Raw genomic sequence first — 24,116 nt, 5'->3', positions numbered from 1 at the left:
GAAGTTGGTGGCTTACACCAGGATGATTTAACCCCATTAATTTTTATGGGTCACTGCAGAGTCCCAAGAGTTGCTTTTTGCTGTGCTCCATTCTGAGGCAGAGATAAAGCAGAGCCTCAGCGTCTGGGCTTGAACCCAAGCTCGGTGTCCCCATAGGGCTGGCTTGGGCCCATCCACGTTGTGGCTGACTCCAGTTGGAGAGGGAAGAGGATGCAGAAGATGATGATGTGTCTGAGCCCCTGCCCCGTAACAACTTGGTGCTGCCAGGACTTTGTCGTGAGCCATAACCTGCCTGGAAAGCAATATCTGGTCTGAAAACCAAGGATATCCAGGCTAACAGTGCTCACTGGAGATAACGCCAACCCTCACCCTGCTGCGGGTCCGCTGATCCAAAGTGATTAACACACGGAGAAACAAGGAGGTGTGGAGCAGTGTGTCAAAGAAAGGAGCCTGAAATCGAGCAGGAACCAGCACCAGATGGGCCCCGGTGGGACTCAGGGGGCAGAGAGCGAAGGTCAGTGCCCTCAACACGACAGGGATTTGGAGGCTGTGGCCGGGGACAGGGATAAAGTGTGTTTACCACCTATCGATCAAAGCAAGCTGGTCATAGCAGGAGCTGGCCATGCATAGTTAAAAAGCCCATGTCTCACAGCAGGGAAAATTTTGTCTACTGCCAGAAGGGGGGATGCATGTTGGTTACCAGTTGTCAAACAGCTGAAAATGTGGTGGCAGACACAGCTGTAGTGCTCTGGAAGAAATGGTGATCGTGCCCCAACATCGTCAGGCAGCAGCGTGTCATGCACCATGCTTGGTCCTTGCTCCTTGGGGACCTCAGAGCCCACCTTGCGCCTCAGCTTTCTGTGTCCTGCATGGGGACATTTTTAGGAAAACAGGATTACTGTCCCATTTTGAGCGTTGCACAGCTTTCACCTGACTCCCTGTCCTTTCTTTCACAATCATTTGCAAGTCGTGCTGAAGTGTTGACCAGAGAACAGAAGGTGAGCCACAAAGAACAGAGACTGTAGTCATGCAAGTTCTCTTAGTAACATGGAGGAGGGGGAAGCCGTGTTGGGCGAAGGTTGAGTGTAAAGTCAGCCCTGAGCAGCCTGCTTTCGTTAAGGCATCAGCTGCTGTTTAGCATCCTGCAGAAGGAAGGGCAGACAAGCATCACTGTGTCTCTGAGCATTTATCTCTTGACAGACTTGATATGACTGCTCAGTGAGTCGAGGGAGAGGGTACAGATGTGGGTCCTGTCAGGGAAGGACATAGCATGTATTCCAATAAAAGTTGCTCAGTAAACTCGGTGGCTTAACTTCTTCTGATACCTCCATTTAATCTAATTGGTTTATAGTCTTCTCCTAATCACATGTTGTAAGGCAAAATGTTAAATCACTTCATAAGTAAAGCAGATCAGAAAATCCATCTGGATTGGCAAACGGTTCTGTGAAATGCTTTATAAAATGAAGAGGCATCTGGCCTTGAATTGTATCTTCTGCAAAAGCTCAGTTCTGGTCCTGCACGCGGGTCACAGCAACCCCACACGGCGCTACAGGCTGGGGCAGAGCGGCTGGGAAGCTGCCGGGCAGGAAAGGCCCTGGGGGTGCTGGCTGATGGCCGGCTGAACGTGAGCCAGCAGTGTGCCCAGGTGGCCAAGAAGGCCGACAGCATCCTGGCCTGTATCAGAGACAGTGTGGCCAGCAGGACCAGAGCAGTGCCCGTCCCCCTGTACTGGGCACTGGTGAGGCCGCACCTGGAACACTGTGTTCAGCTTTGGGCCCCTCACTTCCAGGGGGACACAGAGGTGCTGGAGCGTGTCCAGAGACGGGCAACGGAGCTGGGGAAGGGGCTGGAGCACAAGGCTGATGAGGAGCGGCTGAGGGAACTGGGGCTGTTCAGCCTGGCCAGGAGGAGGCTCAGGGGGGACCTTGCTGCTCTCTACAGCTCCCTGACAGGGGGTTGCAGGCAGGTGGGGGTCGGTCTCTTCTCCCAGGCAACAAGTGACAGGACAAGAGGAAACAGCCTCAGGTTGCACCAGGGGAGGTTTAGATTGGATATTAGGAAAAATTTCATCACGGAAAGGGTGGCCAAGCACTGGAACAGGCTGCCCAGGGAGGTGGTGATGTCTTCTCTGGGGACATTCAAAACCCACCTGGATGTGACTCTGTGCAACCTGCTGTAGGTGAACCTGTTATAGCAGGGGTTGGACTAGATGATCTCCAGAGGTCCCTTCCAACCCTGACCGTGCTGTGATTCTGTGATACTAGGAAAAATTTCTTCACCAAAAGGCTTGTCAAGCTTTGGAACAGGTGGCCCAGGGAAGTGGTTTAGTCACAAGCCCTGAAGGTATTTAAAAGATGTGTAGATGTGGCACTTAAGGACATGGTTTAGTGGTGGGCTTGGCAGTGTTAATTGTTCTACTTGGTGAAATAAGGATCTTTTCCAACCTGAGTGATTCTACGATTCTATGACTATAGAAGGTTGTTCTTGCAAGAACATGGGCCTTGGAAAGACCACGTGTTCTGGTACCCAGCATATCACAGTGTAATATTTACATGTGAATGTACCCGTACATGTGTCTCTCTCTCCTTTGGAGGGAGAAGCGTCAAATGTAAAGGATGAAACTCAGTTTGCAAGATATGGTTGCAATTCACCCCAAGGGCTGCTGAGTGCTGCCACTCTGCAGCACCCGAGGAGGTTCAGCCATGCCTGTGCACAGACAAGTGGAAGAGTCCCAGCAAAACCTCATTTCTCTGTCAGGTTATTGTAACCGCAGCCATTTCCATCACATCACACAGGGCTGCCTGCACAGTCCTTGTGCAGCCTCCTCAAGGGTAGGTTGGCAGCATGAGGGAGTCCGAGTGCTGCAGGATTCTCTGGGAAATAAGTCTTTCTGTAGCAAATGTAGTGACTGAAAAATGCAGGTGCTGCTGAAATCCTGCCTGCGTGTCCTGATCCGTAAGCAGTATCACCAGCGCAAGTCTGCACTGCAATGTGTTAATACAGTTTGCTGCTGCACCTCTGAGCTTCTGAGGTCGCATCCTCAGAGCATCCTACCTGTGGACAATCTAGTGCTATTTCCCCAGATTATGTAGCCAATACTTTTAAGTAACGGTAACTGAAAAAATTGTAATGTTTATTGAACAAAGAAGATACTAAATATGCTGAGAAAACTATTTGTTACTGCTCACATGCTTTGCTCAACGTTAAATGTGAACAGACCACAGCAGGTGTGAAGGGATGTGATACAGGCCTGGCAACCCTGGAGCGAGCTGAGGGAAGGCCTGTGAAAAGAAGAGAAAAATGCAACATGATGATGATGAAATGCGAATATTTCTGTGACTGTGCTTAAGTGCAGGATCAGGGGCCGTCCAGCTGTCCATTGGCCGCTTTCAGCCAAAAGACAACAGAAGGCAGTGGATGATCTCACCCTGTTCCTCTTAAATCGGCAAATCTCCTCCACAGTTGCTTAAATATCAGTTTTTCTAAGGTTATCCTTTACCAGCTGTTTGGCAAAGCCTGATGGGGCTGAATGTTTTCTTCTGTCCTCTCACTGCTTCCCCGTAACGCAGGAAAGCGCTCGGGTGGTTTGGATGGCCATGGATGGGAGGTAGGACAACCCAGCCATATTTCAGAGATTTGAAAGTGTGTCGGCAGAAAAACCCTCAGCATGAGGCCAGCTTTTGGGAAGATAGTGCTGACATACGTCTTGCAGGGATCAAAGCCCAGGAGAAGCTCAAACCGGGTTGTCTTTGAAATGCTGGATCCTGCAGGTATAGTGTGGTGGTTTTATCTGACCTGTGAACATCTGTGACAAAGCATCAGGTCATTAGTCTAGTGCTTGTTATTGTAACATTTGCTGGAATGAAACACTGGCATTTTTAAACCACAGCTATCAAAGCATATCATAAATTGTAAGCAGTTTCTTTTCCTTTGTTTGTGTATATCGCCATGCCAAATCATTCAGTGCTCATATCTTCTAAATTGGGCGTGACATTACCAGTGAAAAGCTGTGACTGAGCATAAAGTAATTATTTAAAAAAAAAAACAGACCTGCAAAAAAGAAGTATATTTCCTAAAAACATGATTAGAAAGTGACCCCTACCTCTTAAAACAGTTCTGCTTCCAGCCTCTGGTAATAATTGTATGTTCAACTCCTGAAGTGCTAAGAAGTCTGGTTTTTGTAAAATGGAGTTTAAAAGACTGTTGCTTAAAAGTAGATATATATATACTGTGCAGTTACTCCCACCCACAACCTGATTTTCTTGCTTCCAAGAGCTGTGACACATTTTCAAGAGGAACAGTGTATTTTTAAACTCACACTATGGCAAGAGATGAAGGTCGGCCCAACTGAGTCTGAGTCTTTGAGGGACCAAGAAATGAAACCCCAGCCTCCACTCTTCCTTTGCGACTTTGTGCCGGGAGCTCTTTGCTCAGCTCTCTTCTTGCAAAATGCAGTGGCACCTTGTCCCTGCTTCTGAAGAGAGAGATCCACCCAAGTTTGTGGGTGCTCAGCAGTGAAGATAGCATGGCCACAGTTGCATTAGTGACTGGATGCTCTGAGATCTTTCCAATAGGATCTGGTTCCAGCCTGAACTGCAGTTTTCCTCCTGAGATGTTCATGACTTTAAGCATTGAGCAAAACTGTACCTGGAGACATATTTGCAGCTCTCGTCATTGTTGCTGTTATTTTTTACAAGTTCTGTTTGGGAGATGGGCTCTTCTTTGGAGCTGGCAGTGAGCACGGCCCCAGGGCATGGCCGCGGTGCAGCCCATCTCTGTGTATGGCTGTGCCTCGGGAGGTTGGCTGTTTTCAGGGCTTCCTCTTCCTTTGAAGACTCTCCAGGCAGGTGAAGGAGGGATCAGGACAGGGTATCATGTTTGCATTTTGGACTGTTCCTGTGCTGGTTAGAGCAGTTCTGGGACCTACTGGGCATGAGGTGCCCTGCAGGCTCCAGGGAAGTGAGGGCAGAGAGGTAGCCAAAAATCTCTGACCTTCCTTCTCATCACCATCCCAGATTTGTTTTGGTACACATAGGGCTCTGAGATTTTCACAATGTTGTTTAAAAACTGTTTCTTCTTGGGTGAAACTGGAGCACGTTTCCCTTTTCTGTGTCTTTACTGAGAAAAGGGTCATGGTATCGTTATCACAGTAAATAAATGAAGCAACATACTCCCTACCACAGAACCTTGCATGCTTAGCGTAAAACAAAGACACATAAATAACCAGCATAGGGGATGTGCTTGGCCTCTAATGTGTGTGGAGTTCACTGTTCCAGACCTTTGGTTTCTTCTGGACAGTGATTTAGAAGGAAAAGCTTTTATCTAATCATGAGGTAGGTTTCTACACTGCTCCCCAGGCACTGCTAATGGATGGGATGCACAGCAGGGCTTGACGGGTTTTTATTCCGGCTGGGTAAGACAGAGAGCTGAGTTTCTGGTGTTGCACACGATTGCTAGGTAGGTCAGAGCTGGGTTTTGTGCTGGGCCCAGGATATCCCTGTAGTGATCAGTGTGATTCCGTTACGGTGAGGAGTGTGTTACAGGAAGGGGAGGGAGGCAACCAGCCACAGAGAGAACAGGTCGAGGCCAGGTACGGCGAGGCAAGGATGGGTGGGTAGAGATGCTGGAGAGGGAACAGAGGCAAAGCAGAAGGTTCCTGGAATTAGCTTCAGTCCCAGAGGATGACTGGGGAAGAAATCATTAATAAGTAGGTTATTGGCAGCAGGACACTCCATTTCGTGCTCTGCTTCATAATCCCTACTGCTGCATCTCGTAACTGGTGTGCCCAGATCCTAGTTTTGAATCTTGCAGTATTTTACAGTGATGAGGGATTATTCAAAATAGCACTGAATTCAGACTCAGTACTGGGAGCTAAGAGCAATGCAGACCTTTGCATTTCACATTTACAGTTGTTTTTATGCAGCATGATTGTGGTATAGTATAACATCCAGTGTACCTGCTTGGTGGGGCACCAGTGTGGACTTCAGGATACACAGACCTCCCCAGGAATTCAGGGATGTGCGGATCCTGTGGTAGGGGCAGTTCCATGAGGAGGAGCCCACCGCCAGGCACAGCACGGCACGGCTCTGATAGGAAAGGCAGTGTTCCTGCTGAGAGTGTTTTTTCTTATTGTCCAGCTTCTGGCATTTCAGGTAACAAAGGGAGAAAACAGTGCACAAAAGCTGATTGCAGGGCACGACATTTACAGAACCTCGTTCATGTTCTGAGTTTCTGAATTACTGAGGAAGTGAGATCAACACCCTGAAAGGGAGGGGGCATCATTCCTAGACAATCAATGACATTTTCCCTTCGCCCACATATGATATCTTTTTATCAGATAACGTGAGCAGTTACAGCAGTAATAAGCTGCCAGTGACTGTTTAGCTTTGAAAACATAGAGATCCTTCATATTGCAGAAATGCCCCTGAATCTGTGTTCATTTTGAAGTAACAAGTGATTTCTTTTAGCTGAATTAAAAGGTCTTCTTCTATAACCAGTTGAATGGATGGAAATAATTAAATTTATTCATTATGCCTCTTCACTTTTTTGAACCTAGAACACAGAAAAAGATAGTGGAAATACCACACCCGCACACCCTTTGGAGATGTATGAGGTAAATTAAAAGTTAATGTCTGGGTTGAGAATTGGACAGGAGTTACATAAAAGGAACAAGCAGAAATTTACTCTTTTCGGTATAAGTAGGTCTGAAAAACATCCAAATTTTGTATCTGAACTGGACTGCAAAGTTTTTGCTCTATTCAGTCATTGCACTGTTTCATGGCATGTGATGGCACTTCTGTGCCTTGGTGCCTACAATCTGCATATGTTTTAAATGCCTATAAAAATTGTATTTTTTTTATATTTTCCAGATTCATTTAATTATTAATGCTGGTCACCTTAGAAAGTCAGCTGGCATTATTTGAGGTGTTTTGGAGCAAGTATACATGCATATATTTGAGGTCAACGTTATTTTTTTGATTTGTCCTTTTAATTGAGGAAGGCTCAAAAGGAAGTATTAGCATGGATCCGTACATGTACTAGCAAAACCATCTTCTGCCTCCGCAAAGTGAGTTCAGTATTATAATCTGTAAGTGTGTGATCAGATACCAACCAAGCAAGATTTACTAGAAGTTTTGATAGTTTTGAGTATGTGTCTATAAAACTTAGGCTATCTCTGTCATCTCTAGACTCAGAAATCTTATACTGGTCCAGGCTGAAGTAGCTGTGCTGTTTTCTTTGTTTCCTTCCCCAAATGAACTGAGTACTGATACAGAAACAATCCCTTTACACCATCTTGAAGTATAGAGCTTTTTAAAAATATTGCTATTCCATACCCACAGTACGAAAAATAGCATCACCATTCACTCATGGGGTGCTCAATAAATCCTTGTGCAGTGAGTCTGATACTTCCAAGGGTGGACTACTCAGGAAACTTTGTGATGCTTCTTAGCAAAAGCCACGTAATTTAGCTCTTTAACCTTTTGGGGAGCAGAGAAGAGTGGGACCAGTTATCAGAGTTGGGTATTTGAAAGGGATCATGGTCATTACCTTGAAAAGTAAACCTGGTGTTTGAAAGGTTTTATCTTTGGGAAGTTGTCTCTATATTTCTGGCTTAATTGGTCCCTGTCAATGATAATTTGGAATCATTTAATGAATCCCAGCAGTTATATTGGTCAAGACAAGTTCAAGACTTCTTTTTTCTTTTATGTTTTAGTGTTAGAATCACAGAGGATGCTTTAAGATGGCCTGATGCTGGTAGGTAATCAGGGAAGACAAGTCTGCTTTTAGTAGTTGCCAATCCAGCAAAATTTACTAGATATGTTTTGGAGTTTTACAGTTTCTGAAAAAGCTTGGTTCAAAGAACAGTGATTAGAAAAATTTCCTAGAGTTCATGAACTCGCAGTAGATCCTACATGCTGTGATTTATGTCTCTGACTAGTAAAGAACCCGATGACTTGAAAGATCTTTCCATGTGCCGCTTTGTAGAAACAGGCAGAAAACAATTCCAAGGTACATAAAATTGGTGTCTTATAGAGAACTACATTACTTTTTAGTATGCTGGAAATACATTTGATGTTGCAAGACAGTTAACTGAGGACATGCTGCTGAGGCAGATTTGGGAAACGGCTGTTTCAATCTTGCTGTTCTAACTGAAGGAAATGTAATAAGGAAAGGAAAGACTACAGTCACCAGATGAAGTTGGAGTTCATACTGTGGGCTTGATGTTGTCTTCCCATGTGCATCGTAAGTTTTTGCCTCTCCTGGAACAAATATTTACCGTTCTTAGGGCCATATGTACAACAGATGATTTTAAAAGATCGGGAGACAGATCTGCCACTAAAAGGGGATGTAAAACTAGCTAGGGCAATAGGGTATTTAGCAGTGCAAAGTAAGTACAGATGCAATAGCCATCTGCTGTCTATGCACACTGTGGTCTTAATCTTTCAGGTCCTGCTGCCCTTGGACACGTAGCAGGAGCACAAGACAGAGTGGTGCAAGGAGCATGTTGCTAAAAAGCCAGATGGGTACGCAGAAGTGCTAGACACCATAAGAACTGCACCAGAACAGAATGCAAACTTGTATAATACCAAGCATCTGGCACGTTCTCCTTTATACTGGGAGCTTGGAGGTCTAGCAGGGCCCAGACCATGTCTGGAAATGCCTGTAACTCATTTCGTACATTGCTAATTTAGATCCTTTAAAATGTCAAAAATGCCAGTGGCAGCCTGGGAATTCCCTGTGCAAACCTCCAGCGTGCGGGCTGGTGCCAGTGCTTATGCCATGCACTGGGACGGGCTGCAGGGGATCCTGGGGAGCAATGCCAAGACCTGGCACCCACCATGGGGGGGGTTTGAGGTTGGTATGGGGCAAGGAAGAGCATTTGAGGGAGGGGCAGTGAGTGGAAATCCTTGCGGCTTGGGTAGTCAAAAGGGGAAGGGTGGACAGGAGGCTCTTCTGCTTTGCCTTCCCAGTGGGCTTCCTCCAGGGTCCTGTTCCTGCGGGGCTCCCCAGGGTTCAGTGTCACCAGCCCCTGCTGATTCAGCATGGGGAACCGTGCTCACAGATGGGATGTGGCCCGTGAGGGTGTGTGGGTCAAGGGGGATTGCTTGTGCTGAGGGCTTTCCTGCAAGCAGGAGGGGAGAGAGGAGGAAGGCAGCCCAGACCACTGTCATGTGGGTCACTGCTCCTTTCTCAGGTCCCTCTGCCCCAAGATGAGGAGCGAGAAGAAATGGGAGAAAAAATAGCTGGATATTTTTGTTGTGTTTCTGATACTTGTTTGGTAAAGCTGAAGTAAAGAGGTGATCTACAGCTTCTTGAAGGGGAGTTACAAGGATGTTGGAATTAAACTCTTGCTGGTAGTGGCAAACAGTACAAACAAGAGCAATGACCACAAACTGGTGTGGGACATTGAAACTGGACAGTAGAAGAAACTTCACAGAAAATAGTTCCTTATTTCCCTAGCAGTTACTGTCATTATTCTCTCTGGCTTATAGAAATGTGGGAGAAGTGTCGATGTGCTGTTTGAGATCCTTCATTTCAGGGATTCATGGATTTTGGGGTGTTTCTTTGCTCAGCAGCACCACAAGCAAAGCAGCAGCAGTGGCTGTAGTGCTTTCCACCACTGGCAGTACACCTCCTGGCCATCGGCACTTCGCAATGGCTTCAGTCCTTCTACTGGCATCTGTCCCTTGGTGGGAAGAGACCTGCTCTAACCATGCCCAGGGCTGCTTGGGTGTCACTGACAGGTCAGCCCAGGCCATCAAAACTTTTGGGTTGCTGTTGCACCCCTGGCTTAGTACATGAGCTTGCTTAGTCACCATTTCTACATCCCTCATCTCTGAACTTGTGATGAGGTGACTCACTCCTATTGAATGCGTGCTCAATTTTATTAGATAGTCATCAGCATGTTTCATATGCTCTCTATTAAAGAATTGCATGTTTCTTTCCTTGAATGTCTTTTGGAAACAGCCTAGGTAAACAGCTTAGACAGGGGAAGCTTGGTACCCTTTACCAAAAGAAAAATATCCTGTGTCAAGTACTGCATGCAGTGGATGGGGGAATTGGGAATGATGAAATATTTACTCGAATTGCTACTTTCTGCTGCATTGAAGTCAGAGACACTGAAGGCACTGCAGCATTTATAACCGATTTCCTGAACGGTGTAGCAAATTGAGATGAGAGCCCTTTTCTTGTAACTCACATGTGCAACAGAAATCACTTGGCTAACATAAATCAGGGCTAAATTGCTTTTAAAGGCTCACAAAACATTTCTGAAAGAGACAGGATGAGGAAACCATTTTGCCACAGCAGAGTATGTCCCCATGATTAGTCCTATTAAAGCTTGATCAAAGAGCCTTATTGGCTTTTCATTAGAGCTTGGTTATGTATAGTTGGAATTCAGCAGTGGTTTCAACAGAAGAGGCACAGAAATATGCACAGGAGGTAAATCTAAGCAGGAATCTAGACCATCAAAGTATGTGATTAAGGACAACTTAATGTGCTGAGTAATGCAGTGTGATTTGGATGTAATTTATCCTAATCCAGTCTGATCTTTTACAGGAGAATATATTATAAGGCCACAATTAGGTGAAACCGAGGCCCATCTGGCCTCCTGTCTCCAACAGTGGCTTCCAGCCAGTACAAGAAACAAAGCAAATAAAGAGTGAGCTTCCCTCGTGTATCCTCCCTGCTTCTGGCGTTCAGCCATTACGGGACTTTTTGGGTCAAAGCATCCAGAGCATGGAGTACAATAGTCACCATTTATCCTTGCTTCATGAATTTATCTCATTGCTTTTTGAACCCATGCCTAGTTCTGGTGATTACAATGTCTAACACCAGTGAGTACCATAATTCAGCTGTGTTACATGCAGAAGCTCTTCTCTTAGTTTAATTCAAACTGCTGTGCTCCAGCTATTCTTCCTGGAGAAGTAATTCAGTGACAAAAGCCTTTTTGGACAAACTATGTCTGGACCTGGGGTTGAGGCTTGGAAATCTCTTAATTTGCATGTTTTCTCCTCTTCCTTCCCTCTATCTTTTTCAAAGGACTCTCTGGGATGAGAGTTTTGGGGTGATGCTGCTGGTCTCCATGCAGGCTCTGGTGGAGGGATGGTATCCTGCCTCCCATGAGCAGGCACAACTTGGCAGGTAGTGGGTGATGTCTCCTTTTGGGGAGTTTATCTGTAGGGGGGCAGCGACACCATGGGATGGAGGAGACAGTGACCATGCATCATACATGTAGTTCTGGGCAAAGTTAGTCTGAAACAGCAGAAGGAAGGTGTCCCTGGAGAGGGGCAGCAAAGGGGCTCTGTCTTTTCTTATAACCACCAGTTGGGCTGCAGTTTGGAAACCCAGATGGACCATGTGGTTGCCAGTCAGAGGATGGACCCAGATCTACTATGGAAACTAGAATTGGAGGGGCCCACGCTCAAATTAGGAAGGGATCAAAAAAAAAGAAGATTCAAAGTCTGTGCTGCCTTCTTACGCTCTTGATCTGTACGATACATACGCAAGCTCATTAGCCCGACTAGTGTACAGGGTACACTTGAATTTACGATTCTGATACTTGAGTTAATCAGTACTTGATTTGTAACTATGATTAGATGCATCTTTTAAATGTATCTGCACGTAGATATGTGTAATAAAATCCCAAAGTGAAGAGCACAACTGGAAAAGCTGCACATGAGAATGATTAATTTTTATTACCTTGTTTTTATCACTCAGCATTTATGCTATAAAGGCTATAATAAGTGGCACGTGCTTGGCCATTGTAAGAGAGAGATAAATCTGGCCTCCCCGCAAGGGGTGAGCAAGGTCGGTTTAGAGGAGGTGCAGAGCACCTCCACCCAGAGTTCTCGCTAAGGTAAATACATTTTTCTGTCCTGTGGAGAAATTTGCCATCTGAAGGAATAAACAGGGTAAAACAAAAACAGATGAGGAAGTGACTCTTAGGCAAGATCTTGTTTTTATACTTCTTTCCAGGAAAAAGCTTGCTATAAACATTTGTGTTGTCTCTTTCAAGGCTGCTGGAGCCTTGCAGTAGAGAATCACATGGCATTAGCTCATTGCCCCAGTGTCCTGCAGTTCCAGGCTGTGCCAAGCCATCTCTCCCTGGTGCCGCAGAGGCCGGGCTTCACTGTCAGATCGCCCTGCCCCATATCTTACAGCCTGGTGAAACGCTGAATGTGCGATTCCAAAGCCCTGTCTTCCTCCAGAAGGATAACTTCATCATAAAAAAGTATAATTGTGAAAAATTCAAGAGGCTAATTCTGCATTTCTTCAGCCCGAGCCAAATACTGAAGTTGCACTCTGGAGCCAAGTGATCAACTTCACCGCTGAGGAATCTTGGGACAGAAATCTGTGACATTCCCCAGGCATTTAGGGAAGGGGCGTGATGCCTCAAACCCATTTCTCATTCTTCTACACCTTTTCTCCACAAAAAAAGAAGTGGTGACAGCTGCCCCCAAACACTGTGGGTCTGGTTGAGGCTGAGCTGATCCATGGGGATGTCGTTTATCCTGGAGCTGTCTGCATCCCCTGCATCTTGGACTTGGTGGCAGAGCTCAAGTTGTGCTGTGCGAGGCTGGTCTCCGCGATCCTCTGAATGCAGAGCAGAGGACACTGGTTTTCCTCGTCCTGCACCTCCCCTTCATGATCCAAATCCATGGATTCAGGTGCAAGGAGCATTGCTGGAGAGGAGGCAGTGTCCATCTCCTTTCCAACCTTGGCTTTTCTGTGCAAGCTAAGGCTACTGGTATAGGGAAGATCTCTTCTGCACTTACAGATGAGTTTCCAGTGTTGTGCTTGGAGTTTCTCAGGGAGAACTCGGGTTGACTTTTTACTTGGTTGGGTTCAAGGGAGCTGTCAGAAGTCAGCACTAAATCAGGACCTCCAGCTGGGTCCTGGTGGGCCAAACTGGTCCACCATTGTTATATGTTGCAGAGAAAATCACTGCAGCGTAACCAGGAGTATATAGTATATAAAGCCGGGCCGTTTGTTCTGTGCCAGCATTACAGCAATGCTGTGAAGACAAGAGGAAGGTGGCAGGAAAGCAAAATTCCCTCTTTTCTCTTAAGGCCCTGGTCGCACAACAGTGGCTTACCCTTCTTTGCAGCAAGCAGAGACCGCTTCCAGGCAGCAAGAAATGCCTGGGTTTGAAGTCAGGTTGCCAGACTTTCTTCTTGCCCCTCAAGTCCCTTTTGCTTGCAGCAAGGATTCTGGAGTCTCGGGGCCGCCACAATGGGGCCCTTTCTGACACGGCTGGAAAGCTTGACCTCTGCTCAGAAAGGACAGATTCATGTTCGAGGGGGTTCCACAATGCAACAATTTATATCAGGAAATGAGCAGAATATTTTCTAAAAAAAAAAAAAAGAAAAAAAAAGAAAGAAAGAAAGAAAGAAAAAGAAAAAAAGCTTCACCCGTTTATTTGGCTCAGGGAAGAGATCAGCTGTGCTTCTATGATTTCAGAAGATGGAGTGCTGGAAGAGGAAAACATATAGCTGATGCGTCCATGTGTTTGAGTTCCTGGTGCATAACGTATAGAGTTAATTTTGCTTAATTATGTGAGTCTTGGAGCTCAGTGGGAATGGAGATACTTTCATGCACATGGTTAAGCTTTTGCACTTTGGCTACCATGAATGTGAATTTTAACCCTGCACTCTCCGTATAGCTTGTGTTTGTATAGTATTAGTCGGGTGTTTGGGTGCTTCTCCAGCCATAGGCCTTGATGACAGGCAGGCACCTAGTGACAGTTCTCAGTCACACTTGAGGTTGTGCCTTGTCTCAAATAGAAAATGTCAGTCTGGTGTTGCGAAGAATCAGTTAGGAGAGTTTCAAGATGCAAATATATTCTCGAGGCTCAGGTTTTTGCATGCGTAAAGAGCAGTAGCAAAGTATTCCTGTATGGTTTACTTTAAAAACATGGTCACAGCATCTGATAGCAGCACTAAGAAAAATAGTTTGTGAAAAAGTGGTCTTCGTTACTGACTGCAAACAGTATGAGTGTTGGGAAGCAGAGAGTGGACTTTCTTGTTAAAACATTTCTGTTCTTTTAGTCTGCCTGGCAAATTATTGGTGATTAAATGATAATCTGATTTGTTTGTTTGAAATGTCATACATCTCTGCCGCAGCCTGCCCACACCACTAGGACTTTTAGGAATTAAGGAGCATGGGAACATAAATGCCTACAATGTATTTAAACATGAATTAGCAAAAGCCAACAAATACGAAACAATTTTAATTTATGTATTAAGATACTCTAGAGGATACAGATTAACCTCCATTACTCAGAGTTTGTCACTGTCTCATCTCCTTTGGACAGCAAACACTGAGAAACAGACAGAAAGATGATTTACTTTCCCTTTAGCTTCTGTCTCATCTAATGAAACGTCTGCTGTGCAGCTCCCTGGCCGTGTTCCTCCTCTGACAGCTCCTCATGCTTGGCAGGCACTGTTTTCTCTCATGGTTGAACCTCACGGTTGTCTGAGATCTTTGCTAAATGAGTTGAAGCTGAGCCTTGCTTTACCATCAGGCAGAGGCCCTGGGCTAAAAGGTGACTTACCTGAGAAAGGAGAAGTCCCACAGAGTGAGCTTGCTGGGTTTGCTGTCCCACGGCAAAGGGGAGAAGCTTTTAGAAGAGCCTTTGCATCGTGGGTGCCACAGGGATGAGGTCCTGCAACTGAATGGATCACTTTTGAGGGGGAGCTGTGCAGAAGCCAAGTCGCAGCCTTGCAGCCCCTCTGTTGATGCCACATTACTCTGCAAACTCTCCTTGGTTCCTGCAGGAGGCTTCTGCTGAATTGCTGGATCTTCATGGAAGATGCAGGAGAAACCCTTTGGGCCAGATGCAAATCAAACTGAATGAGAAGTATGGCTAAAGAGAACGACACAGTCCGTTGCAGGTGCACCTAGTCACCTCCAGTCTTCTCCTCCACTTGGAACATTTCTTAGGCTTTATTGAACAAGTATCAGGATAATCCTCATTTGTTAAATGACTTCCCAGTTGTGCCGCTGCTTTTTTGTGTATATATGTATGTATTTAGGTAGATGAAAGCACACACACACTCACACATCAATGTTTATTAACTGTCACTGAATACAGCAGCAAAATCAGTCCCTAAAGAAAGGACGTGCCATAAAACTTTTTCATAGCATTGTTAATATAACCTTCATAATTAAATTAGATTGCAGGTGATGTAAATTCAATGTCATAAAATATTTTTACCTTTCACAAATTTCCTGGCTGCCTGTATCAGCTCTGCAGCAATGATTATGGTCTTCGTTTCACATTCATTGCTAGATTTCAAATGACTAATGTTATCCTGGTGTAATGCTGACGAGAAAGGAGATCCAGACTCTTTCTCCTTTGTCATTAAAAAGTGTGTCCAGCTTGTGTGACGTGCTTGGCACCAGCAATATTTTAATATCATTAGCAGCAGGAAATACTTTCCTTGCCAGTAATGAGGTTCAGAGTCAGCTAAAGGTGGTGCCCCACAGGAAGACTTTAGACAATATTGCTATATTCCGATACAAAGAAGGCTAGAAATATGCAATTTTTGTGAAAGGTGTTTGTTCAGTGTGGAGTGATCCTGACTAATGAAGAAGGGACCTGCCAGAGCTATTTTTGGTACCACTCACTGGTTTCACTGCTATTCTTGTAGCTATGGCTGGAAGGGAAATTAGGATGGTGGTATCTGTTCTCGTACAGAAATGGAAGAAGAATGGAAGTATGTCTGTGTGTATATAAAGTTAAAAAGATCAAAAGAGCAAGAGCTGAAGAGAAAGTGAGCTTCCCTGTGTAGCTGCGGATATGACATTCATTGTACCTTTCCTTGGAAGGGTTTTTCTTCTGCAAGGCCAGGTTTCTTGTCTGAGGTAAGGGCTAGCAGTGCCCCAGGCACAGTCTGTGTTGCAGGAGAGATCAGAGTTCTCACTTGGAAGTTGTTACAGTTACGAGAAATCATTAAATAATGCACTTTATTGTTTTGGAGACATAATCTGGTGCTTCATCCTCACACTAATGCTCCTATGAAAATAGTGAAGCTGATAGGTATTCACCTTATAGATTCACCTCCCCAGGTGGGAGAGGGAAAAGGCATCAATGAATTACATACAGAATAATAGGACATAAAAAATAAACATGGAGTCAGGCAGGGTTCCTTGCTGCTGCTATTGCAAAGCAGCAGCACAGGCTTTCTTCATTAGCAGAAAAGAGTATGTGTACAAAGAGTATGTATACAAACAACACTTTACACAGCCAGAGAGATTATTTGCTATACTTTCTTTGCTTTTCAGCAGTGATTTTTTTCCCCAAGTTCTGTCTTTCAGAGATTCACTAGGGAGATGAGGATTTCATTTCTAGCTCCACTTTATTTGGTACTGCTTTGTCCTGATTTTAGGAGTTAAATGTGGGTGTGCAAAAAAGTGACAAGATGGGGAGACATGCGGTACATGGACTTCAGGAACTCCAAAATCAGAACCTGATGAAACTTGACTTTAAAGCTTACAGAAAGAATACAGAAAGAACAAAAAGATGAAAACTTGCCCAATAGGTTGATTGTTAGTGGGTTGTGGGGCTTTTTTTTGTGAGCCTCATTAGTTGGGGGGGGGTGGTAATTCAAATAAATATTTTGTAATGATCATTTAATTTCTTCTGTAAAAAGATCTCATGCTTTAAGTCTAGAAACTAAGATCAGAAGTTGTAGGTTCAATTGCCTTCAAGTGTCTGAACACACTCTGGATCCTCTGATGATGCTAGTTACCATCCTGATCTCAAAGGGACAGCACTGAGAGCTACTTGCTTCTTCATCTTCTTGTAGCTGACCCTAAATTGCTCAGCTGTGCACTTTGCAGTGACAGCAAGGGGCTTTTTCCATCTTCAAACTAACCTAAATGTTTGTTTTCACCATACACAAGCCATGAGAGAAGCAGTGATGGGGTTTGCTGAACTAGAGCTTCTGGCCCACATGAACAGCTACTGCCCCTGTTGGCACCATGTTTGTCATTGACCAGAAATGTGGCTTGCCACATCGTATCGAGGACAGTGCTCTGTGCTTGCATTAGTGGTGTGATGTGGGACATGTCTGCCCGCTGTAGGGCTTGCATGACGGAACTTAAGGGCAAGTACACTTCCATAAATGATGTGCTTTTGCTGTAGAAGAAATGCCAGGCAGATGAATGAGACTGAAGGGGGGGGGGGGGGGGGGGGGGAAGTGAAAAAGTTATTTATGGAGTGATATCTCATAATCCCATGATCTGCATGTAGAAAGAAAAAAACAGTTTCAAAATTTTGCTTCTTTTTCAATTTCTACCTTCTTGAAATTGCATGGATGAGTCATGCTTCAGAATTAAAAGAACAAGCCTCATTTAAAACCTTCCTGCAGTCACTCACATAAGCTGTAAAAGCAGCTAGAGATTGTGCTGAGAGATGTGGGAGAGCACAGGACGGAGGTTTGAATTTTGAGCCTTTTGTGGCATTTGCCACCGTTGCACATTGAGAGCACAGACAAATCATCTACTGTACTTTCCAAACCTGGGTACCAGCTCTGCCTGATTTGGTAGGGAAAGATATTCAGCAACATCTTTATCTGGTTTTGATTGCTTATTAACCATATCAGTCCATCAATACCCCATTTCTAATCATGTAAATTGGGTGATTTTCTTTGAAGTGGCAAAAAGGAGTTGCGTTTTCTTTTGCAGCTTCAGTCAGGCTGAAGGCTCTTTCGCCTCTGTCTAATGCCACTTTTCTTCACCCTTTGTGCATGCTCGGTTCACCTACAGCCTCTCATAGGATGTTTGTGGGGTGTCCTCAGCGTGGCTGGCTGGTAGGAGATTGCCCTGGAAATGTGTGCTGAGGGCCCTCTGGCAAAGGCTGGAAGGATGGTTGTGTTTCTCTTCTGTGGATTACACCTAGCTACACTCTCCTCCCAGGTCCCTGTGGGTGCTAACATTTGCAAGAGCTGGGGGCAGCCTTTTTGCACAACACAGAGGGAGGTGGGGACGCAACACGCTGCAGAGGGAAATCCCAGCCAAACCCAGCTCCAAGCTGTAGTACTGAGAAGGTCCAGGAGCTTCATTTCAGAAAGCCGGGACAGGCAGGAGGGATTGAAGTGAGCATCAAGCATGTGCGCAATGGAGCTATTAGGTTAAAGCAAATGACACGTATGGATCTCAGCAGGGTTTCACCTCCTGACCATTTAGCACTGTCGGAAGAGAGGCAGTTCAGGGCAGGACCAAACACAGACTTCACATGCCAAGAGAGCTGTATTGTCAGCAACCAAAAAGCTCCAGGCTGGCGTGGGAGCAGAGCTGGGGCAGAGGACTACATTTTGGGCATTGTGCCTCCCCTGGCTCGTTCTGAGGGATCCCTGTTTCAGGCACCATATAGTAGGCATTATATTTGCATATGATATCACTTCTGTAGAAGAAGCAGGCTATTCATGAGCAGTAGCATCTTCACATCAAATATAACCGCAGACATGGCTGAGAAAACAACCACTTAATTGAAGTAGAAATGACACTGGAAAATTCAAAGAGGGTGCAAAAAACTCCCAAGTGGTTATTTACTCACTGGAAGAAAATCCTAGACATATAAGGCATGGGATGCAGGCAAAGTGCTGGGAGAAACAGAATTTATGGGTAGACATACCTCTGCCCTCAAGACACGTGTCATTTCTGCAGATGATTCCCCAAATACTCCTGAAATTAAATAAATAGTTTGGGATGATCCTTCTGGGTTTCCTCTGGAGTACACAGTGTGCTTGCAAGGGACAAACCCCCACTCCTGACAGCCTGCCCCCCTCAAAATTTAGAGGCTGCTACCTGCCCCTCTGGTGGGATTCCTCCAAACACAGCCTGCCTCTGCAGTGGGTTCGTTGGGTGATTTTCCCCACGTTAAGGGTGCTGGGTGCAGCATGTGGCTATGCCTTGGGCACTGTGCCTGCACAGCAATGCTGCCTCTGCCCGATTTGTCATTGCCCGGGCTCCTGCCTGTGCAGACCATTTCAGAGCCGGGTCTGAGAGGCTCCAGAGAGCGCTGGGAGGATGCACAGCCATAGCGAAGTATTTCTGTCCTTGGTTCTGCTTACCCCACATCACTTCTCGCTGCTCCCTTCTGTAATTTCTTCCCACTTCTGCAGCAGCTGTCTGAGCTTTCAGCTGTTCTGCCATGAGCAAAGGTGCCAGCACCCTTTAAATCTCTGCAGAAAAGTAAGGGTGCATTCCTCATCCTGGAAGAAAGAAGAAAAGACAGAGTTTGGGGATTGTTTGTTGGGTTTTTTTTTTCCTAGTGGAAGACAAGTGCTTGTCAAAACTGTGAGAGGTCTGGAGGTTATTCAGAAATTAATTAGGCTCTGAAAGGAAAGGGCTGCAAGCAATGCCAGATAAGCCTATAGCAGCTGCACCCCTGCAGCAAACAGTTAATGTTCCCTTTCGTGTCCAGGGGAACTTCAGGGGTTAATTCAGTAGATGTGCATTTAATAGCTCAATTTAAAGGGGAAAAAATGACACCCTTCTCCCCTGCCTTGCCGGTTGTGGATGGTTTGCTCTGTCTCGATCACATGCTCCCGGAGCCCCTGGTGCTGCAGAAGCCCAGCTGCTCTGCTGATGAGCCGGTGCTGCTCAGGATCCATCCCGACCCTGCCTGTCAATGCCTTGCAGCCCTCACCTCCTCTTTAGCAGAGGGAGCACACAGGATGAGCCCTTGAGCATATGGGTGGAAATTTGGGAGGCACCACTTTTCTCACCACCGTTTCCAGCTCTAACCATGTCTATTTGTTGTTGTCTTTTTTTCAGGGACTATGGATCTTCAAAGAGAAAATCAGGTAAGATACCAGGCTTTTTATATACTGCACGATTACAGAGAGGTCCTTTCTCCCTGCCGCCCCCCCCCCCCATCCCTCCCTTTTTTTTAACCTTCTCTTTATCTTGTGTGGCATTAAATTGTATAGCAGTTTAACTTTTTATTGTTGAAGCTTGCTAGAGACAGGCATCAGTTTCTTCCCTCTGCGCTGGAGAGAAGAAGCCCACCATATAGTATTGCAGTTAAAATTATTGCTCTCCTCTAACTGTATTTATACAGCTCCTTCTCCACTCTGAGATGATAATTGTATTAAATTTCTCTCTTTGATTTTTTATTTACTGAGCAAACAGTCAAAATGCAGCCTGAGAGTTGGGGCTCTTTGCGGGAGAGGAAGGGAAGGTTTTTCTGTTCTGGTCTGATTTCCCACCCCCCCACACTTGTTCTAAAAGGCTCTGGTGAGGCTTCTGATGCAAAATGTTCTCAGTGCCTGTGTCTGGGTTTGGGCTGCCTCAAAGGCTCTAGCTCAGTGTTTTGTTTTTGAGATCCTGGATTCGAATGTCCTATAAAAACCTGATTTGAAATGATATAAATCCAAATTTTCCCTTCCCCGTGTAGCTCTTAGTGATTTTTACAGATGTGTTTTCAATAGGGACGTGTAATTATGGGCCTCTGGGTTTGGCTGCTCTGAGCTGTAAGTGTCAGGGCTTTCTCTTTTTTTCCTTTTTTTTCTCTTATTTTTTTCTCCAAGCAGCATTGAGCACCTGCAACTCTCATTGACTTTGTTTGGAGTCTTGGATGCTCCAAATTGCATTCAAGGCATCCAGAGAGGCCTTTCAGACCAATAGCAACTCCTGGAAAACTCTGGCCTGTGTGCAGGGGCGGAGAGGATTTTTTTTTTTTTCTTCTTCCTTGTTAAGGTGATGAAGAAACACTGCAGTGTTTTAGTCTTTGGGAAGTAAAGGGAAGATGGATATAATGTACTGGACTCCAATGAATGTCACTGCCTAGATTGATTTGTTGGATAATTATGAGAGCTTTTAAGCTGCAGTCCTGTAATAAGTTAAGTGATGCTCTAAAGCGGAACTGTTGCTTGACCCTGATATGCTGTGCATCAAATAGCTGTTGCCTTTGCAGGTCAATAATACTTTTGGTACCCTTTCCCTGAGATGGGTTGTGGTAATGAAGGGGCAAGCATGGTGCTGGCCTGATACGATAAACAAGAGCATGCTTCATCTTCCTAATCTCCTACAAAGCTTTTGTCTAGGTCGTGCTTCTAGGACCTCCTAAATGTAGTACCAAGTGAAGAGTTTGTTCACAATGGCCTGCAAATTAAATTGGCAGTAGCACTTTCTCTAGAGGGGCTGACCATAAAGGTCCAAGTGACTGTAGAAGGCAGAGCTGAGTGTGGGAGCTCCTCGCATAGTGCCACATCCTGAGCACTGGGGGCTTTGGGGCCATGTAAAGACTTTTGAAAAACGTTGCTGAAGTCTCTGGGGTGACCTGATTTAGCAGTGACCTAGAACAGCATTAGGAAAACAGGAGAGCTTTGGGCTCAGTGCACCAGTTGATATGCACAGGAACTGCAATATATTTGGAAGAGCTGTGAGGAATTGCTTTGGGAGTGTGAGCAAACTGCTGCTCCTCCATTCCTGTGGCTCTGGGGGGAAGTTGGAGCTGATGTCCCATGACATTGGGGGAAGAGGGATTAAGTTGAATCAGTATAACTGAAATGCTATTTGTGGACGCTTCCCTGCTGGAATCTTTGTTGGCCTCCTTCCCTGAGCATCCCAACTGATGTGCTCATCCATCCCTTGAAGGGATAGATGCTCAGGTCAGGCTTCTTCCCTTGGCTGTCCCACCTCCACATGCTGCTGGGTCTCCTGTTGCCTCCTCTCTGCTTCTTGGTGCTTGGCTGCTGACACAACTGGGGCTTCGAAACAGCAGGGTTTAGGGATGCTTTTTCTCTGCTTACCCGGTATGAAGAAGAATGTGAAGCAGCACTCAGACCGAAGTGAGCTGCATAAAGGGACTCTGTTCTCGGCCATCCTCTTGCCTGATTTTAGAGCAGCAGAGGAATGCTTCCTTCTGTTTGGAGCTGGGTATTGTGGGAGTATGTATGCAATGAGTCAGGGAATATGCCAAGGGAGTTGGTAGTTACAGCCTCTTAACAAAGACCAGCTTTATGACACTTGAACAAATGATGGGGTAAATAAGCACAGAATTCCAGGGTGTGCTGTGAGATCTGTAAAGATAACAAATAGCTTTGTAGTGTATTTTCCTCCATAAGTGCAGACACTACTCAATTTTTAGACAAGAGACAAATAGGCACCTATACATGCAAGCACCTCCCAATGAATCAGACCTGTGAACACATCTTCTGTCTTGACCAAAGATGTGCTGGGAGGAGGCTTTTGGGTGTGAGCATGGCTGTCCCACACTGTCTGACAGGAATCCCACAGCTGCTGTGTCTCAGGCATGTGCAGGCATGACATGGGCATGGCTGATTGCAGAAACATTTGGGGAATGCCTCTGATGGCCAACGTCACCTCTGCTATGACCTCTGCCTTGCCAGTGTGTGTGTCTGCTAGTCCTGTAGTCGCCCCTTAGAGCAGGGAGAAATTGGGTAAGTTCAGAGTTTAATGGGAGTTACGGAAACATTTATCACTGCAGCTGATACTGGTTGTAAACATCTGAGACCTTGTGAATCAAGTGCAATGGCACGGTGTGTCCTTAGCTAAACAGAAGGGAGTCTTGCACCAACCTGGGGCATCTTGGCATGCCAGCCCTGAGCCAGGCTTCCTTTTGTGCAAAGTGCTTTATAAACATGAAGTCCTTTACTTGGACGTGATCTAATTACAAATGTTTTAACCTGCAGTCAGCTCAGAGACCTGAGGCTCTGTGTAGGCATGGGCGTTTGCTGTGGCCTGAACTGCTGCATGTGCTGTTACCTTGGATTTGTGGGGCTTTACCTGACATGCTGCAGAGCTGCTTCAGAAAGCTGCCTCTGTATTTTCAGCCAACTGAATTGTTGTTCTATGACCATCTGTCAGTGCTGAAGAGACCTCAGTACAACTGTAAGGAGTGGTTACTGTGGGCATATTCTGTATACTTGCAACAAATGGTCTCATCTAGGTCTCTCCAAAGACCCTCTCTAGCAAAAAGGGAAGGGATTACTTTTCAGACTAAATTTGTTGATCCCATTAACCAAGTGAACAGAACTCATCTGTCACTCAAAATAGGCATTACTTCTCTGCAAGCATTCATTGTGTGGTTTTCTCTTCTCAAATCAAAATAAGAGCAGAATCGCTGCAAGTCTAGTAATGGATATTTGCATGGTACATTACAAACCACAAATTAGGTTAATCCACTCTGCAAACTCTACCAGCTACCATCTGTGCATGGTGAACTAATTAACCCTTGAGACATCTGCTAATCCTCATGTGGCTTGTAAAACTAGTTGGAGTATGTTCCTCCCCAAAGATGTGCCTCCCCACCTCCCCCACCCCCTTGCTGGCTAGGGCAAGTTTCAGACTCCTGGAGTAAGATGATCTTGCTCTCTTCCCTTGCTGAGAATCTTTCTTGGCTTGTTTCATGTCAAAGTTGTTGTCAGATCCCCAGTCATGAAGTTGAAGCGAGAATCTGGGACCTAGTGTTTGATGGCAATAGGGAGTTGGTGTGGGCTCCACAGCTTTTCCACGCTGAATCTTAGTGCTCCTCAATTACTGAGAGGGTTCTCCTTGTTAACGGTGGATTCAGACCCAGCAGCAGAGATGCTGCTTCACCCTTGCTTTCAAAGTTAAGGCATGGATTTCTTCTACCTGCCTTGTAAGCACAAGGGCTTGGCTGCTGGCCGCTTTCAGTGCGCGCTAGCAGGAGCACTGCTGGCCACCCCCTTCTGAAATCACAACAAAAAACCCTACTGCTTGCTCACTGCCACTGCTCTGGCTGCCCTGCTTGCTGCTTCGGGTGCAGCTGGCTCAAGCTGCTGCTCAATGGCTTTCTCTGGCACCTTGCTACTATTTGATAGGATGCTGCTCCAAGTGAGGGACAACAAAATTAAAAAATAAAAATAGTGTATTTTTCCATCAGTACCAGTGTGTCTCCTTTGTCTAGTTGATCAGATCCTTCCTGCATCAAGCTGGCTGTATTTGAGCACTTGAAATATTAACAGTTAGGCCCAAGCCCCAGTGAGGCTTGGCTTCCTCAGCAGAGAACTGTCCTTCAACTTGGTTCCCACAGACAATTTTTGGACTAGCAGAATATGGCAGCACCCAGACAGCAATGTCTGCTTCCTTTCCCTTCTGTAGTCTTACGCTAGGAA

The 24,116-nt window shown here is 45.6% G+C and overlaps 1 protein-coding gene across 4 annotated transcripts in view; it reads left to right on the top strand.

Annotated features, from left to right (window-relative positions):
* The window catches only part of SH3PXD2A (SH3 and PX domains 2A), a 272,105-nt gene that overhangs the window by 152,177 nt on the left and 95,812 nt on the right, over nt 1-24,116 (top strand). For 3 of the 4 annotated variants that reach the window (XM_055805638.1, XM_055805632.1, XM_055805652.1), the window contains exon 6: nt 19,789-19,817. In XM_055805638.1, coding sequence (XP_055661613.1) covers nt 19,789-19,817 — 29 coding nt within the window. Of the gene's footprint in view, nt 1-19,225; nt 19,316-19,788; nt 19,818-24,116 lie in introns of those variants that run through there. The other variant, XM_055805643.1, reaches the window with a different exon arrangement.

Source organism: Falco peregrinus, chromosome 1 (genome assembly GCF_023634155.1).
Source record: "Falco peregrinus isolate bFalPer1 chromosome 1, bFalPer1.pri, whole genome shotgun sequence".
In the NCBI taxonomy this organism is placed as follows: Eukaryota; Metazoa; Chordata; class Aves; order Falconiformes; family Falconidae; genus Falco; species Falco peregrinus.
Note: the sequence above shows the minus strand (reverse complement) of the source record. Positions and strands in the feature narration are given on the sequence as shown.